Source organism: Apostichopus japonicus, chromosome 8 (genome assembly GCF_037975245.1).
Source record: "Apostichopus japonicus isolate 1M-3 chromosome 8, ASM3797524v1, whole genome shotgun sequence".
NCBI classification, from domain to species: domain Eukaryota; kingdom Metazoa; phylum Echinodermata; class Holothuroidea; order Aspidochirotida; family Stichopodidae; genus Apostichopus; species Apostichopus japonicus.
In genome coordinates, this window is record NC_092568.1 from 20,492,630 (window position 1) to 20,508,705 (window position 16,076).

General features: G+C 38.5%; 1 protein-coding gene across 1 annotated transcript in view; it reads left to right on the forward strand.

Annotated features, from left to right (window-relative positions):
* Window positions 1–3,418: 3,418 nt before the first annotated feature.
* The window catches only part of LOC139970977 (usherin-like), a 75,147-nt gene continuing 62,489 nt past the window's right edge, over window positions 3,419–16,076 (forward strand). The window contains exons 1-6 of the mRNA XM_071977085.1: window positions 3,419–4,358; window positions 6,727–6,886; window positions 9,674–9,806; window positions 10,235–10,400; window positions 10,841–11,012; window positions 12,371–12,555. Of these exons, the coding sequence (XP_071833186.1) occupies window positions 3,841–4,358; window positions 6,727–6,886; window positions 9,674–9,806; window positions 10,235–10,400; window positions 10,841–11,012; window positions 12,371–12,555 (1,334 nt within the window). The 5' untranslated portion in view covers window positions 3,419–3,840. The remainder of the gene's footprint in view (window positions 4,359–6,726; window positions 6,887–9,673; window positions 9,807–10,234; window positions 10,401–10,840; window positions 11,013–12,370; window positions 12,556–16,076) is intronic.

The window sequence follows — 16,076 nt, forward strand, 5'->3', positions numbered from 1 at the left end:
GTTTAGTAACCGTATATACCGGAACGTCCGGTAGGCTCCAATCGTGAAAGTGGCGTTTTCAAGTTGAAGTCGAACATGTAGCTAAAAAGCCTGCTTCCGATATGCGCTGACGCATCGATAATCTTTACCAGGCATGTAGGCCTACACATCAACACATTGTACGGGACTACATGATCTCATACATCGCGTGTTCATGTCATGTAAAATTAATTGGTATACTTCCATTACCAGGGTATGAGAACGTGGGACTTACAGTTTTTCGCCCCAAAATATTATGGCCCCTTCCCTCTGGCATTCAGGCCTAGTAATACTGATACCTAATCCGGATCATGCATTTTTATGCCTTTGTATTGATTATAAGAAACCTTCCGATTGAGAATGAGGGAAAGGTGTGCCTTTTTACGGTAAGGGAAGGGAGAAGGCAGGCTTCAGCGAAACAAGCTCGAAACTACAAATATCAACCACTGTCACAGAATTGTATACCGTATACCGAGCGCGAGCGACATGTCAACTTGTAAAGAGGGCGCTACAGGGAATTTAGGAACTCCATTAAGAGCATAGATAATGATTTAGAGCATAATTCTGTCCAGACAATCGCTAATGTGGGGGTCGAACAGTTGTGATAAATTTATCATTTTGTTACAAATAGTTGGTATGATGATTTATGAGCACAATTAATCATTTTCTTGCAATTTTTTTTGAATTTCTGAAAAATATATTAAGTAATTATTGTCACTTTGCTGCGATTTTGTTAAAATGGTGACACTTGATAAAAGTTATTATTGTGTTATTTGCAGCAAAATGTGTAATACCTCACTTATTAGATTCAAGGAATTTGTCATTTTATAACATATTATCTGAAAAACTTGTCATTTTGCTAAGAGTTGCTACTATGTTTACAGAAAGATGTAACGTTTTAACAGCATCTAAACGGCTCCATACATACATTATTATCTCAGACTATAGTTTGATTAAAGTATTCAGTGATTTTGATTGCAAACAACGGGACACTTCCATTGATGATAAAACATGTTCCACCGAAAAACTGGATGAAACTGTATCTCAGTAATTTATCCCTATATAACTCTATGGTAATGGACACTGGAGCAGGGGGCAACTTACAATTTTGAACTATCATGGTAGGGGAGGGGGTTAAAATGCTATGTCGTCCAGGGGAGGGGTCTTATTGGAAAAGGATGATACTTTGTCGCGGGTATAAATGTTTTGTACATGATACAGGAAAAACAAAATCGTTACCAACTCATTTGCCACGCGGAGTGATAACATTCCATGACTCTGTTGCTTCCATGTAGGCCTACAATAATTTAAAAACGGCAGCAAAGTTTGAAAAGTAACATTGTTTTGTGCTATTAAAACGTTTGTCGAAGAAACTTTGGATCTTTCTTACAAATTTAAGTTTTACAGATGCCACGGTGGCCCATTAAGTGAACTGTTGCGATGCAGTGGGTGCATTCTCCACTCTACAGCCCGACCCTTCAACTACCATTGAATAACGCTTAGAAGGCTTCATTTTGATAGGGCATTTCATATTTATGCACCACGTCTGTGGAACGCCATGCCGTCCCAAATTAAAACTCATCTTTTATCATGTATTTGAATGATTGATCTTCTTTTATTTGTCTTAACCTTGTTTATGTTAGTTGCAATAATTGATTGATTGATCGATAATCTGCTTTGGTTTGACTACAGTTTTCCTTTTATTGCTCTTATTTATCTGATATTTGTACTTCTTAAGATTTTATCTCCGCTTACAGTGCTATGAGATATTCGTTTATGTAAAGCGCTTTATAAATATATATTATTATTATTACAATTTTAAACTTTAAATCTGACAGTTTCGATTATGTTATCTCAAACTTTATTCTCGAAATGTTGAAATTTTCTAGAAAATTCCACTTCTTTTTGAATTTTCGACTTTCTATACAAACAATACCACGTTTTTATTTGCAAATTCTACTTTCTTCCCAAATTGGAACTTTACATATCATCATATTTACTTTCTTCCTCGAAGTTTCGACGGCATGACCTAAATAATTGTAAATCTCAAATTTCAACCACTTGTTTGAAATTTCTATTATTCCGTGTCAAAATTGCGACTATTTATATAGTACTTAACCACGGTATTACTGTTTTTCTTGTTCTCGATTATTTTGGTGAATGAAATCGTTTGATCTGAAGCTAGAACTATTTTGTCCCAAACATTCCGATTCTTTATCGAAATTAAGACTTTATAGCGAAATTTCGTCTTGTTCCACAGATTTTTCAACAATGTATATGATATATACATATAAATATTTAGCCTATATATCTCAAATTTAAACATTTTGGGAAATTTCTACTTTTTCCTCAAAATTTCGAAATCTTTCAGAGGTGACGGAAGATTCCCAAATTTCTACTTTCTATCTTGAAATTTCGTTTTCTTAATATAGCCGCATTCCTTTTGTACCAAACCTGTTGAACTTTTTCTTCGGTGCTTTGTGAGGTATCGAGTAATAAACAAAAAAGGCTTTCTACTTGAATGTCACTTTTTCTTCTGTTTTAATGCAAAATATCCAATTGAATGATCTAGGCGGCAGAAAAATATTCTTGCGGCCCTCTCATACTTTATAAAGTGGAGGACTCTCCAAGACTCAGTGATGTGACCGTAAGAAGGCTTACGTCCACAGTAAAAATTGACCTCTGCGATATGCGTTACAGAATGAATAGCAACAAAGCTGAACAAAAGAAAGAAAAAAAAACAATGAAAAATTAATAAAAAACACATTCGTAAGGGGAAAGTGCACTTCGTTATTCGATATATAACAATTACGTGACTAACAGTACCAACAATAACGGGTGTGTGCTAGAAGATAGCAGAGCCATTGTTGACGAAACTTCACTTAATTATCTTACTCCTCCTGTATCGTTAAAAAGTCAAGTTTGACAGTAGCGTGCCCGTCTGTAGTGAAGTTCGAAGTCAAATGCATTTACTTTAGCTTGAAAGAGAAAACCAAGTGCAATTTGGAGGACTTATGGGATTGAAGACCGATAATTTAAAAACAGAAGGCGTTATTGAACAAACTTATGAGCTGAATCCTACGTTAATACGAGGGAGTAGGTAAAGTAAAAGCGCCAAGCGGCGTAGTGATTACAATGACAATGCAACTCGTACATCTATTCTAACAAATATCGATTCTAGTATATTGACATAAGGCGATTCCCTCTTTGAAAAATAACTGCTATGATTTTTCAAACTAGAGAAATTTGCAATGTTTGTCTCAACAACTGCTCCCCACAGACTGTCTGTTGCATAATTTAAAAATGTCTTGATATCCTTTGTTTTTGAAGGAGATAATGAAAAAAAAATTTCCCCTTATGTTCAGCTTCCGTTGAAAACCGTTTGAACAGTTGATGGAAAAAGATTACTAAGATAATGAAAGTGCAAACTTGGCAGCTATCCTCTCTAACACGAAGAGGAATATACATGGGAAGTGATAAATAAGTACAAAATATACCATCATTTTTGAAAAGTAAACTGGCTGTTATGATGGTTGTCAGGTGTTCTGATCTTTGGCCTAAACAACATTTCACACTCGTTTATTTTCGTGTATCTGGTAATTTGATCACCTGTCAGTGAAAGCGTCCTTCGCTACAACGAACACTGCCTACTGCCTTGATTTTTGTACACTACGTTGCATTTATATGCAACATTCCAGACTCAGCACAAGAATTTGAAGATGGCTCGGGGTACAGAATCTGAATTCGGCTTGCAAATGTCATTTTAAATTTTTAAATGTATACCATTTTTCATTACCTGTCTTGTTTAAGTCATAAAGCAATATGAGGAAACAATTTGAGATGTTTTTCAGGACGTTTCGTGGATCGAGAAGGAAATCATCAATAGTTTATTTGCGAACGGTTTTGTTACTCATCATAACACTAGGCCATAGTAAAGTATGCGAAAGTCAAGGTAGCTTTCCTTTATTAATCAATGGTGCAGCAAATAAACCGATCTCAACCTTACCAGAAGTTGGGACTTGTGGCCAGCTTACAAGGAGTGCATTTTGTAGAAGTTCATCACTTGAAGAGTCAGTGTCGCGTTGCAGTATAGGATATTGCAACCAAGATTGTCCACAAAGGACAACTGCGCCAATTTCATCAGTTCTTCTCACATCTTTACGAGGAACATGTATTTCGCCAGATTTAACCAATGTTCGACCAGGCTCAGAACCAGGTTCACGATCAATTATCTTCCAAAATAGTCCAGACTGTTATATTTCACCTGTTGTTCCAGTTTCTGGTAACAATGGTGAATTGTCTATATCAGTTTGGATTCGACCAGATCTTAGCCAAGACGGGTAAGTTACCATGTGGTCTGTGAATCAACGTTAAATGTTATTTACCTAAGCCTAGGCTGGGGTGACCATATTTACCTGAAGACCAGAGGACAAGTTAATTGTTCCTGAGGGATGTCTACATTGACATACAGTGGGAGCCTAATTTGATTTGGGGGGGGGGGGGGCTGTAACGACTTGCTCGAAAAATATAACCAAAAATGTTTGTGCGCCCCGTGCGCGTTCAACATGTTATTGTGCATATCATTACGCATTTATCGGTTTTTACATCACATGCCAATAACATAATCATTTTTCGTGTTATTACCCTTCTATATTGGTTATAATTATTGGGGAAGTCGTTATAACAATATACTAATCATAATAATATCAGTTTAACAACTGAAAACACATTGCAAATTATCATTCTTTCAGTAGGTGCCCGAAAAATGTCAGCATATTGCCCGAATTTTGCACCAAAAAATTAAAAAACACACTGCAAATTATTCTTTCAGTAGGTGCCCGAATAATTCTCAGCAAATTGTCAAATTTTCACCCAAAAAATTGAAAAACACAATGCAAATTATTATTCTTTCAGTAGGTATGCGAAAAATTCTCAGCAAATTGCCGAATTTTCACCCAAAATTTGGAAAACACACTCAAATTATTCTTCTTTCAGTAGGCGCCCGAAAAATTCTCAGCATATTGCAGAATTTTCACCAATAAAATTGAAAAACACTGCAAATTATTATTCTTTCAGTAGGCGCCCGAAAAATTCTCAGCATATTGCCCGAATTTTCACCAAAAATTTTGGTTGGGGGGGCTGCAGCCCCCCCGCCTCCTATGCCTATGTACATTGAGGGGTTTCCCCTCCCCTTTTTTGCGACAAAGAAATTGATTCTGAAGGGATTACCTTGTGAATAGTATGTATTGATTTGTGTGGTATATATGCAGAAATTTACAAGTCAAAGTTGCATATACTTGTTAGAAAAAAAGTATATCTGTAAATGGATATAATATTCATTTCTTCATCGGGAAGATAGTCTTAGCATTATTTGTTACATAAAGTGTTACAGTACTATATCATACTAATGCATATCATGTAATGGCAAGCCATTGAATGTTCACAAAAGTACCATGGTTTGTTTAAGCCATGTCAAGGGGTGATGTGGCCGAAAGGATAAAGGCGGTGGGATTTGAAACAATGAGGCTTAGCAATTGGAAGGATCTGGGTACGATATCCAGCCGGGTCAAGAGCAATCTAGAGTTTTCCCATCAAAAATGACTATCTAAATTGAAAAGATTCCAAATTTGAGTTAAAATGTTGATTGGGAAGCCACCCGACATGTAACTTGTAATTCATAGGCCCTTGCTGGTTTCTCCCACATTTGTGGTCACTTAAGCATTGTTAAAATAACTGCTGATTTTCATTATTATACATTAGTCCATTGTTTTACATTTAAATGTACTGGTGCACTATATCACCTCATCTGGTAAAGTTTACTGTACTGTACCTATGGTCTAGACATTTTCCAACCTTTCCTGTTATTCAAGTTAATAACAGAATTTAATCTAACTGGTCTGGGCAAATGAAGAACAGAAATTTGACTGAGGAATTTTAGACAATGGAAAAGGGCAAAGAAAATGTATGGCTAGGACAGGATTTGAACTGGCCAGTGACCTATTGGTTACAACACTCCCAAGTTTCTACCAACAGAGCTGTCCAGCCCTTGGTTGATGGCAATCCCTTTATATGTTGCCACTTCATTGCTGGGGGTACCAGTCAGAAGCCACAGTACCTTGCATACTGTGCAACCAGGGATTACACCCCAATTTCATTTGATCAATACAGCTTGGCAGAAAGTGGCAGGGAAAGGAATTTCAAGAGAAATTCAGCTTTCTGGGTCTGGGCAAAGGAAAGTTATAAATACTTGGAATGGTTATTACATGATAAGGTAAACTCCTTGTATAGTCATGGAATGTTCTCAGGAGTACTGTACAGTAAGACATGGTGTTGTGACACACCATGTACCCAAAGGTCTAATGTGGGTAAATTATTTAATAGTTAACCTTCCAGACAAACTGGTGCATGATCATGTATCATCTCAAATGTGAATTTGGAAATTTTACTTCATTTGGTCTAGTGTTCAAACCTTCACTTGTTACATACATATATACAGCACTATGTATACTTAAAACTGGGACCAATCAGGGTACATGTAGGTAAATTGAACATGTTAATATAAAACTTTGTGTAGTTTCTAATGTAAAAGCCATATACAGCTGTAAACGGTACAGTACTTGCGAAGTATAATCTCTCCATTATAAAGCATATAGTCCAATTGTAATCAGTGCATTATTATACAGTGCTCATGTCTTTTACCACACACAGGACGATCATCGAAAGAAGCACACAGGCTGGTGCTTCGGTCTATGCTGTGATGGTGTCTTCAGCGTCTATAACATTTGATTACATGACAGCAGATGGTCTACGTTTCTTAACCACACATGACGGTCTGCAAATTGGCCAATGGCAACATCTGGTGATTCAGGTAAATTACATTATGATTACAGTAGATCCTGGCATTAGCATCAATATTGTTGTATTCATAATGAAATTGTATCAATCTGTAAAGGTGTGTTGTCACATTTCTGTAACTGAACTAATAACAAAGGTTCTGCACAAGTGTTTACAAATTATTATTGATGTTAAGAATGTAGTTTTTGTATGTTATGTAAAATCCTATATAGACTGAAGTACAACCATTTTAAGCAGTCACTGGCCCTTACATTGCAACACAGTATTTGAGCGTCCAAGAGCCCTACTGTAAGTAGGCCCCTGAACCCCACGCTTAATGCCCAAAGGGTTCATCCACAGCTGGTTTAAAGGTGGTGCAGAAGTGTTTCTTTGATTGCTAAGGGGTGCAAGATATGGAAAAGGTTTTAGGATACACACCTAACTCCAAACTTGTAACTTTCTGTCATAGTACACTACAGTCTTTGATGCAATTTTTTAATATTTTATTTAGCTGAAAGGTTTCACTATATAATTGGTAGATTTGATTAAGTTCAGGTGTCATATCTACATCATATTTTTGTTTCCATGCAATACCTTCAGTGGATAAATATCAGAACTAGAATATTTACTGCTATTTCATATAGAGTTCAGCAAACCGATACATAGTGCATTGTATGATTTTGAAAGTGGCATTCAATTTAATAAACTTCAATGCTTTACAATAATGCATGACAAATAAAAATACAACCGGAACAAGGAGAGAATATCAAAGTCACAGAAGGTGAAACATCGTTAGAAAGCATTACCGGGTAATACTGATTAACAAAGTGTGGTTTAAGTTCTTGCAGACAAGAACAGAAACTTTTACAAGATTTAATTACACTTGGGATGTCTTTCCAGATTTTACAAAAGGAGTTATTTAAGAAAGAATTATGTGTTGGATATTATGTTGAGTCATCAAAACAGATTAAAATTTCGTGTATACATGTATATCATAATGTCTATCGTTACACACTCTTATACTGTTGGATATAACAGTCAGAAACATACCATTACAATATTTGTAAACTATACCACAAACACAGTTCGTATCACGTATCACTGACACTTAACAAATTATATTTCCTGTAAAATACATATTTGGAAAAGTGCCTGTGGTTGCCAGTAAGCAGTTTAATTAACCTCAATTTTGCATAATTTGAAGTGGCTCCAGGATATTAGTCTTAGCTGACATACCAAAGACTTCATTAGCATATGATATTTTAGAATATGAATAGTAAACTTGAATTGCTGGTTTAATAGGAAGGATATCCTTAATGCGATAGTAAAACCCAAAATGCCTTTAAATATGACATGTACAGTATAAACAGTATCCTGTGCAAGATATTTTGTCAATCCTGTGCATGTTAGCCTACTGTGTTCATTAATGTTCAAGTATTATGTTCACTGTTGAAACTGTATACAGTACTTGTATTCTTCAGGCATATGTTTGAAATATGTGCATTTTAAAGCAACCTCAATTATTATTTTTTTTAAATCTATATCTCCTATAAAATATAATAAAGGAGTTACCGTACAATAGAGATCAATGTACAGAAAGACATGAAACAAGATTTACGTAGCAACCTCATAAGCTCTGATTCTGCTAATATTTGGTATAGAATTAATTGGTTTTCTTTCTAGGAATCATGGCACAGGTGTTATTATTTGATTAAAGTTGAGATTGCCAAATGGTTTTAATATGGTTCAAGCAAAGTTCAGTAAATTAATATTTCATTATGAACAGTTTACAAACCTTGAAGGCAAACCTTTCCAACAAAACTGCTTTGGAAAAGATTGAATGTTTCATCATTTGAAGAAAGCATAGCCAACATTATATTTTTTTATTAATTTACTGTATATCCATAAATCATTATGAGTTGTTTTTTATGCGTTGGTCAAGTTTATCAAATTCCATGGACATCGGAGGCTCTCCACTGTTGTTTGATATATGTTTTTAACAAGATTGTCCGAATTTTTTCCCATTCAAATAAATTAACATTCCACTAGCACAGTGCTGTGCATTTGTCTCATGCATTATCTAGAGTAGAGCTACTAGAGCTACAGACAATTTACTGTAAGTATAGCTGTATTTTGGCCATGTACTGTACATGAATGTGGTCGGTTTATCCTTTGAATTAGTATCAAGCCGTGGCGGGTTTGGGTGTCCATCTCACACTGTGAATTTTGTGAGGTACTTTTCAGAGTAAGTGTAGTGATCCTACACGGTCAAGTAACAAGGAAAAAGAAAATGATTTTGAATGCAATATTAAGGTGACCGTCAGAAAATTACTGTACATACCAGTTTTTGTTCCAATTTTTTTGTGACAGTACGGTAGTCGGTTCTACGATATGTGTCACAAGGACACCGACATCGTTACAAAGTTTGACCCTCTTTTGTTGTTTGTCAGTTACGAACATGCAACATGAGTATTGATTGGCCAAGAATTTTATATATTGGAATATAAACTAAAAGGGGTGCCAAAGTGAGTCAAAATGAAGAGTTGCGTTTGATGGTAGCACCATCCATTAAAGGACTTGCCTTGTGTCTTAAAGACGACATATATGTCACTCAGATCTGTGATTTTCACATTCATGAACTAGGTTAATGTAAATGAAAGTCTGGAAGGAGAGATTAAATAATATTTTCTGCTTCCTTCAGAATGACAATACAGTGCATCATTGAAATGTTGCAGTCATTTCTGGAACAAATTACTTTTGTGATAGTTTTTATGTAATATCCTAACTACAAAATATATTAACTTTCATTTTGTCCGTGTAGATTTATGGGACTAGGATAAGCTTTTTCATTGACGGCCTTCAACTGGATGGAACACCATTCGAAACTCAAGATCTTTTGGGAGAAATTGTTGATAGTGGGAATGCTCAGACCAGGGTCGGACAAAGATTATCCGGTGAGCTTTCTCCCTTATGAAATGAATATAAATTATATAGTGTTTGGATAAACAGTAGAACAGAATAGCAGAGCTGAATATCATGAAATCCAAACAAAGATCGTTGAATTATTTACTTTAAATTCTTCAAAATTCTTACACAGAGTAAGAAAACCACCAGTGCCTTTTCTTCCCTAAATAATGTCAAAATTGTCTGATCTTGGAGGCCCCGGAATGTGAAATCAGTTCATAGCATGTACACTCTAACGCACACGTACAGAATGCAACTGTATCTCTGTAAACATAAATCAAGAAATGAATTTTGTAAATTATCTTCAAGTGTTTTACCTTTAATATTTACTGTGTATGCTTTCATAAAAAAAAACAACCAATGCACTTCACGTGAAGATCTTTAATATGTATGCAAATATTTGCCTTTGTCCTTAAAGGTGCCACACAGTTTGTGGGTAGACTACAGGAGTTCTATGTGTACCAAAATACTCTGACGAATCGAGAGATAGAGGAGTTGGCCACAGGTGTCTTCCCGGAGTTACACGTCAAGTCTGAGTGCAGATGTCCGGACAGCCACCCACGGATTAATCCTGCTGACAGTAGGTGAGTATTAAAGTAAAGGTCTTGGACAACTCTGCCATCATTCCTGTTTCAGAGATTTCCGGAACAAAACATTCATCAACAGTGCTTTTTTGGTGATGTGGAGGGCTAATAGTCCCATACCAGTTGTCTGCCAACATTCTCGGACCTTCCATAACCATTGAACACAAAGTAACTTCCAACAACTAGACCTGTTTGTCCCATGAATGCAAGGTTAAAAATCTGTAACAATACTGGATAAATTGAAGAATATGATCAAATCCTTTAAACGTGAGTGCTTATGAATTGTCTGGCCATGATAAATTGTACATTATCAGATAGGTGTTGGTTTCGTATCCACGGACCGAATTTAAGATCAGACTCGCTGAATTTGAAAATTTTTAATGGAAAAATTCACTTAATAAATCCATTTAAATTGATTGTATTAATTGTTTATCTTATAGGTACTGTATAAGGAATGGAGACCCAGATACAACCAGTGATGAACTGATGAGACTGAACGAGTTTGCTCATCCCCTGACGTTTGCTAACGATGCTGATTTGAGCACCTACTGGGTCTCGGCGTTTCTTGACGATCTCATTCTGGATATTCACCTAGCTAATGGGCAGTACCAGGTTAAATGTTCAAATCAAATCTGTTTTTGTTGTAATATTTTCTCTATGGACTTGTCAATTGATACGATATAGGCAGCCGGTTTATCATTAAACAGATAATCCTTTCACTGAACTGGATTGCCTAATAAAAATAGTGGGAATTTTCTGCATCTTTAGATCAAAAATCACATCCTCAATAGCATTTAGTATGGCAAAGATATGAATTATTGTTTTAATGCATCTGGCAATAACGGAGTGAATGATGACATCATTCAGCTGAAAATGCCTTTGCTTCTCTTTAATATTTAACATTCTTATTCAGAGGAAACTCTTGGAAGCATCAAGGTTCTAACCAGCCTAAGTACATTTCAATCACACATTTCTTGTGTTAGGGAAAAGATCTTGAGATGGGGTTTTCAACTTACGGTGGAATATTTTTTTCTTCCACAAATATGTCACAATTTCTGCCACCAGGACTTTTCCTGTAAGATTGCAATGTCATATTCCACTTTGTGCCAGATCCACACAACTAACTTGTGCAATATTCAGTGTGCAAATGCTATGAAAGGTTTCTGTTTACTTCACACCTCACTTCTATATGTCTCATCACAACAACTGCACTCTGGCATTATGGTGTCGAGAGCATTTGATAACATTTAGCACCGCTGTCTACCGGTGACCACCCCATTCCTGCCTACCGCCCTCCTCCTTCTTACATCCCAATTGTCTAGAACTCTCCAGGAGTGTAGATGCATTCTACCTTGCAAAATCTTACCTAGTATGAAGATGGCACAATTAGTGTCTAGAACTCTTCAGGAGTGTAGAGAAATTCTACCTTGGAAAGTCCTACTTGGTATCAAGATGGCACAATTAGCTCTGGTAAAATAGACTGTAGAGCTTAACGAAAAGGATAACTGCTGTCCAGAATCTCATATGCAAAGTAGGCTAGGTGCATTTGCTAAGATCTAACAAGGCATAGACTGAGACTGGATGGTTGTTTTCAGAAGTAAAAGACATCTCTTTTCATCACTTTTGTGACTTGAAATGTAACCAGCCAACAAAAATATTTTTTGCATAACGAAAAAAGAAAGGAAAAAAAAACACCCAAATAAATCACAAAAATGTACAAAAACAGGTAAAAAAATTGCTGATAGTATTATGGTTGCAAATATAATGGTATTTTTGTATTTTTCTTTTCACTCTTGTTTCCTTGGTGAAGGAAAATCAAATCCATGATATATCCTAAACCAAACAAGATTGTTTATATTTATTGGTGTGTTTTAGAGGTGTTTAATAATCCTTGTATAGAGTTCTCCTTTAAGCTGGCTAAGATACTGAACAAGAGATCTAAGCTTATTTACTTTACCATTTTTCTACAGGTTTTCTTTGTGGTTCTGCAGTTTTATAGCCCGCAACCAACAGCTTTAACAATATCTAGGAAGAAAACTAACTCTGACGATTGGGAAAACTGGCAGTTTTTTGCGGAGGATTGTTCTACCTTTGGTCTACCAAACAATGAGCCTCTTCGGACACCTACCTCGGTCAATTGCATCCAGTTTGATAGGTAATATTCTATTATATTATAATAATATTTGCAAAAATAGTGGATGCAAAATTTAAGCTTTTAAAGTTCCCTGTTTCATTATCTTGTCAAGTGGATTATCATGTTGCTAACAAAGTACTTGGTATCCAGATTTATCTCACACTCTCATTCCAGTGTAGGGACCTTCTCCAATGCATCTGACATAGAGTCCATGTAATATGATCAAGATAACCATGCAAAATGTTTTAATATCTTACTGATATATCAATGGTTCCTTTAGACTGGATTGGTTGTTCCCCCATCCCATGTCCCTCCCCAATCCATGCCTGCCTACCCCTGGGGTGTAGTCCATGTAATCCAAACTAGATAACCTTGAAAATGTGCAGTTTGGCTTTGTTTAATTCTCATTGGTATAGGTTAAAATTTCCCCCAAATAAATTACTATCTCTTCCTCCATCCCTTCCTCTCCCCCCTTGCCCTCCCTTCCTCCCTCCCCCCAATACAAGATATTCAGCATAACATTCACTAATTTTTTCCAAATTTCAAGTAACTGCCATTTGTCCACTCTTGGCTTCTTACAGTGACTTTTGTACGATTGATTCCATGTAATATAATGAAGATCAATTTGTAAATAAGTTTGAAAGCCAATTTCCAGTTTTATGTAATTGTTTGTATGGACTAGAATGATCTTGTTTTTATATAATGCTAGTTTCCACCCTCCCTGCCTCCCTTGCCCACTTTGTTCCCTTCTTCCGCATCCATGGCCTCACACTGCCACTCCATTATCATTTTTTATGTTACTATTCAAGCTCGTTTATGTATAGATATATATATATATAGTCATTATCATAAGTTTACCCATTCTGTGTTACCATACCATCTGTTATTTTGTGGTTCACTCTTGTCTTGCGTTAAACCGAGCCAAAAGTGGTATCTTAAAGAGTATAATATGTTATACATATATGGATGTTTAATCAATGCATGAGTGAACAAAACATCTGCCATGCTTTCTGAAAAGGCAAATAGCTGTAGATTTTCAGGTGCACATGTAGAGACATCATGCAGTTATAGCACGCATTTAGTGCACATTGCTTTAAGCGACTCTTTTCACAAAGGTTAGTTACTTTATTACAATGTCAGTAAATACAGATCTATAGAGGGCCTTTGCATACAGGTGAACAGTACACATAATTTACACTTAGGCATAATATTATCTAAATTATCTTAACCTTTACTGAAATGAGATCATATGTGCTATCTATTCCCTTTTGAAGGGATTTGTGGTACTTCACCGTTATGATCACACGATTACAGGCTAGATGTTATTGTAATTTACTTCGCTCCTCGCTTACCTGTCTCCTCACAACCTTAGCACCTCATTCTACCGTGCCTATAAAGTCCTGGTAAATAAATAACACTGTGCGCCCTCTATGACCGGACCCCCCTTCCGGTCCCTCCTCCTTTTTTCATTCTACCATTCCAAGTGCCTACACGCATATTTTTCTTGTGGATAGTTTCCTTGGAAAATTGTCTTGGTTTTCTTCGACGATCGCCGGAAGTTTTTTAGCTTCGGATCTTTAGAAGTTTGACAGTCCTTTCCTGACCGATAAGTATCCTTTTTGTCAAAAAGGGAGGGTTTTGGGGACTGTTTTCGTAGTGCGTTTCCTCCTCGGGTTGATTTGCGGCGGGGTTAGCAGTTCCGCGAAACTGCCTAGGTTCCCGCCCTATTCCTCCCCACGCTAAAGCGTGTTGTTGTTATTGTGTTTTCTTAGCTTGTTTACTAGCTTCTTCCCCCCAATTAGTTTCTCTCGTCCCCCTTTTGGGGATTCATATTGCTCACGTATATTCACTCCTTTTTGTATGTATTTCTCGCTCTCTCATTTTCGTTTCAGCTTCCATTTTCTCGTTAGGCCACCCCGTAGCGTTACCTTGTTTACCGTTGCTAGGTTACGCTACGCTCCACCTAAGCATAATTCCCTCCCTAGTTCTCCCTTCTTACGTTAAGCTTCTATTGTTGTTCACTTATCACTAAGAAGTAATCTTCCTTAATCCGGTTATTCAGCATGTCACGCAATCCATTGAAGTGCATCAACTGCTCTATGTTTCGCCCAGGCAGAGCCTGGGACGAGCACGACCTTTGTCCAAAATGCAGATCCTGCACTCGACGAGACCCCTGCCTGGTGTGTATTAAGTTTACACCAGCTCAGTGGCAGGACATCGACCTGTGGCTTGAGGGCTTACGTAGCAAGCTCCAGGGAAGGCTGGACTCGATCCCGAGCGCAATCGGGGCGCCGGAGGTTCCAGGAATAACGGGAGATAGAGAGGAGGAGGGAGTAGTAGAGAGAGAGGTGGAGGAGAGTGGCCATGAGAGGGCCGAAGGAGAGAAAGAGGTAGAGAGAGAGGAAAGAGAAAGAGAAAGAGAAAGAATTCCCCTAACGGCCCCGGCTACGTCCGGATCAGTTACGGCCAGAGGGAAGGGCAGGAGCAAAGGCAAGGCTCCTGCCAAGAAAAGACCTCCAAAGCAGAGGCACAGCTCGGCCGGGCTGGAGACTTCGTCTCAGTCCGGGCCGCAGCTACACAGACCCACAGAGCGCGGCCCTCCGGCCGTGGGAGGCTCGGGTCCAAAAGAGAGAGCAACCGAGGGGACGCGGAGACGGAGCCGGTCCCGTTCCAGGGAGCCGGACAGGGAGCCAGAGAGGCGGGTTCCGACGGAGATCCCGGCCCGAGAAAGTAGGGAGAGAGAGTCCTCCCGCCGACCCAGAAGGGAGAGATCGGGGTCGCATACAAGATCCCCAAGACGGAGAGAGAGGAAGAGATACTCTCCAATCTCCGACGAGTCCTCGGACTCTTCCGACGATGGATACAGAAGATCCAAGAGGAGGCGCCGGTCCCCGAGACGGCGTCAGGAAGAGGAACCAGCTTGGCTATCCAAACTCACCGGCCTGCTACGGCCCCTGCTGGAGCAAAGGACGTCCACGGTAGCCGACGTGGCACCGGGCCCTACCAGCCCCGTATCGACCATGGCCCCGCAACCGGCCCCGGACCCGGACGCTCTGGATTGCAGAGCGTCGGTGAATCTTTCCGGCTTGGAGGACGAAGGGGAGCCCATAGATCCAGATCCTCTCGACTACGATCCTATGGAGGACAGCTTTGGCCACAATTACGAACCGGAGGAAGCGCCCGCGACAGGAGGAGCCCTCCCACAGGAGCTAATAACACGGGCGGCAGACATATTCAGACGACACCTGGGGTTCGAGGAACCCGAGACGCAACCGCAGAAGGCGGGCCGGGTATCAAAATTGACGGCGACCGGCGAAGCGTCATATAAGCCCAAAACTACCATACCAGTAGACGCAACCTGTTATGACAGATTTGAGGCCATTGCCAACAAGACCAAGTGGACGGCCTTCCCGGCCAGGGCAGATAGAGCGGTCAGGGTACCTGACGAGGCCTGGAAGGATCTATTTAGATGCCCAACCATCCCCCAGGAGGCCAAGGAGAGATTAAAAGCCGAACAAGGGGCCTCATCCACACACGTGTTC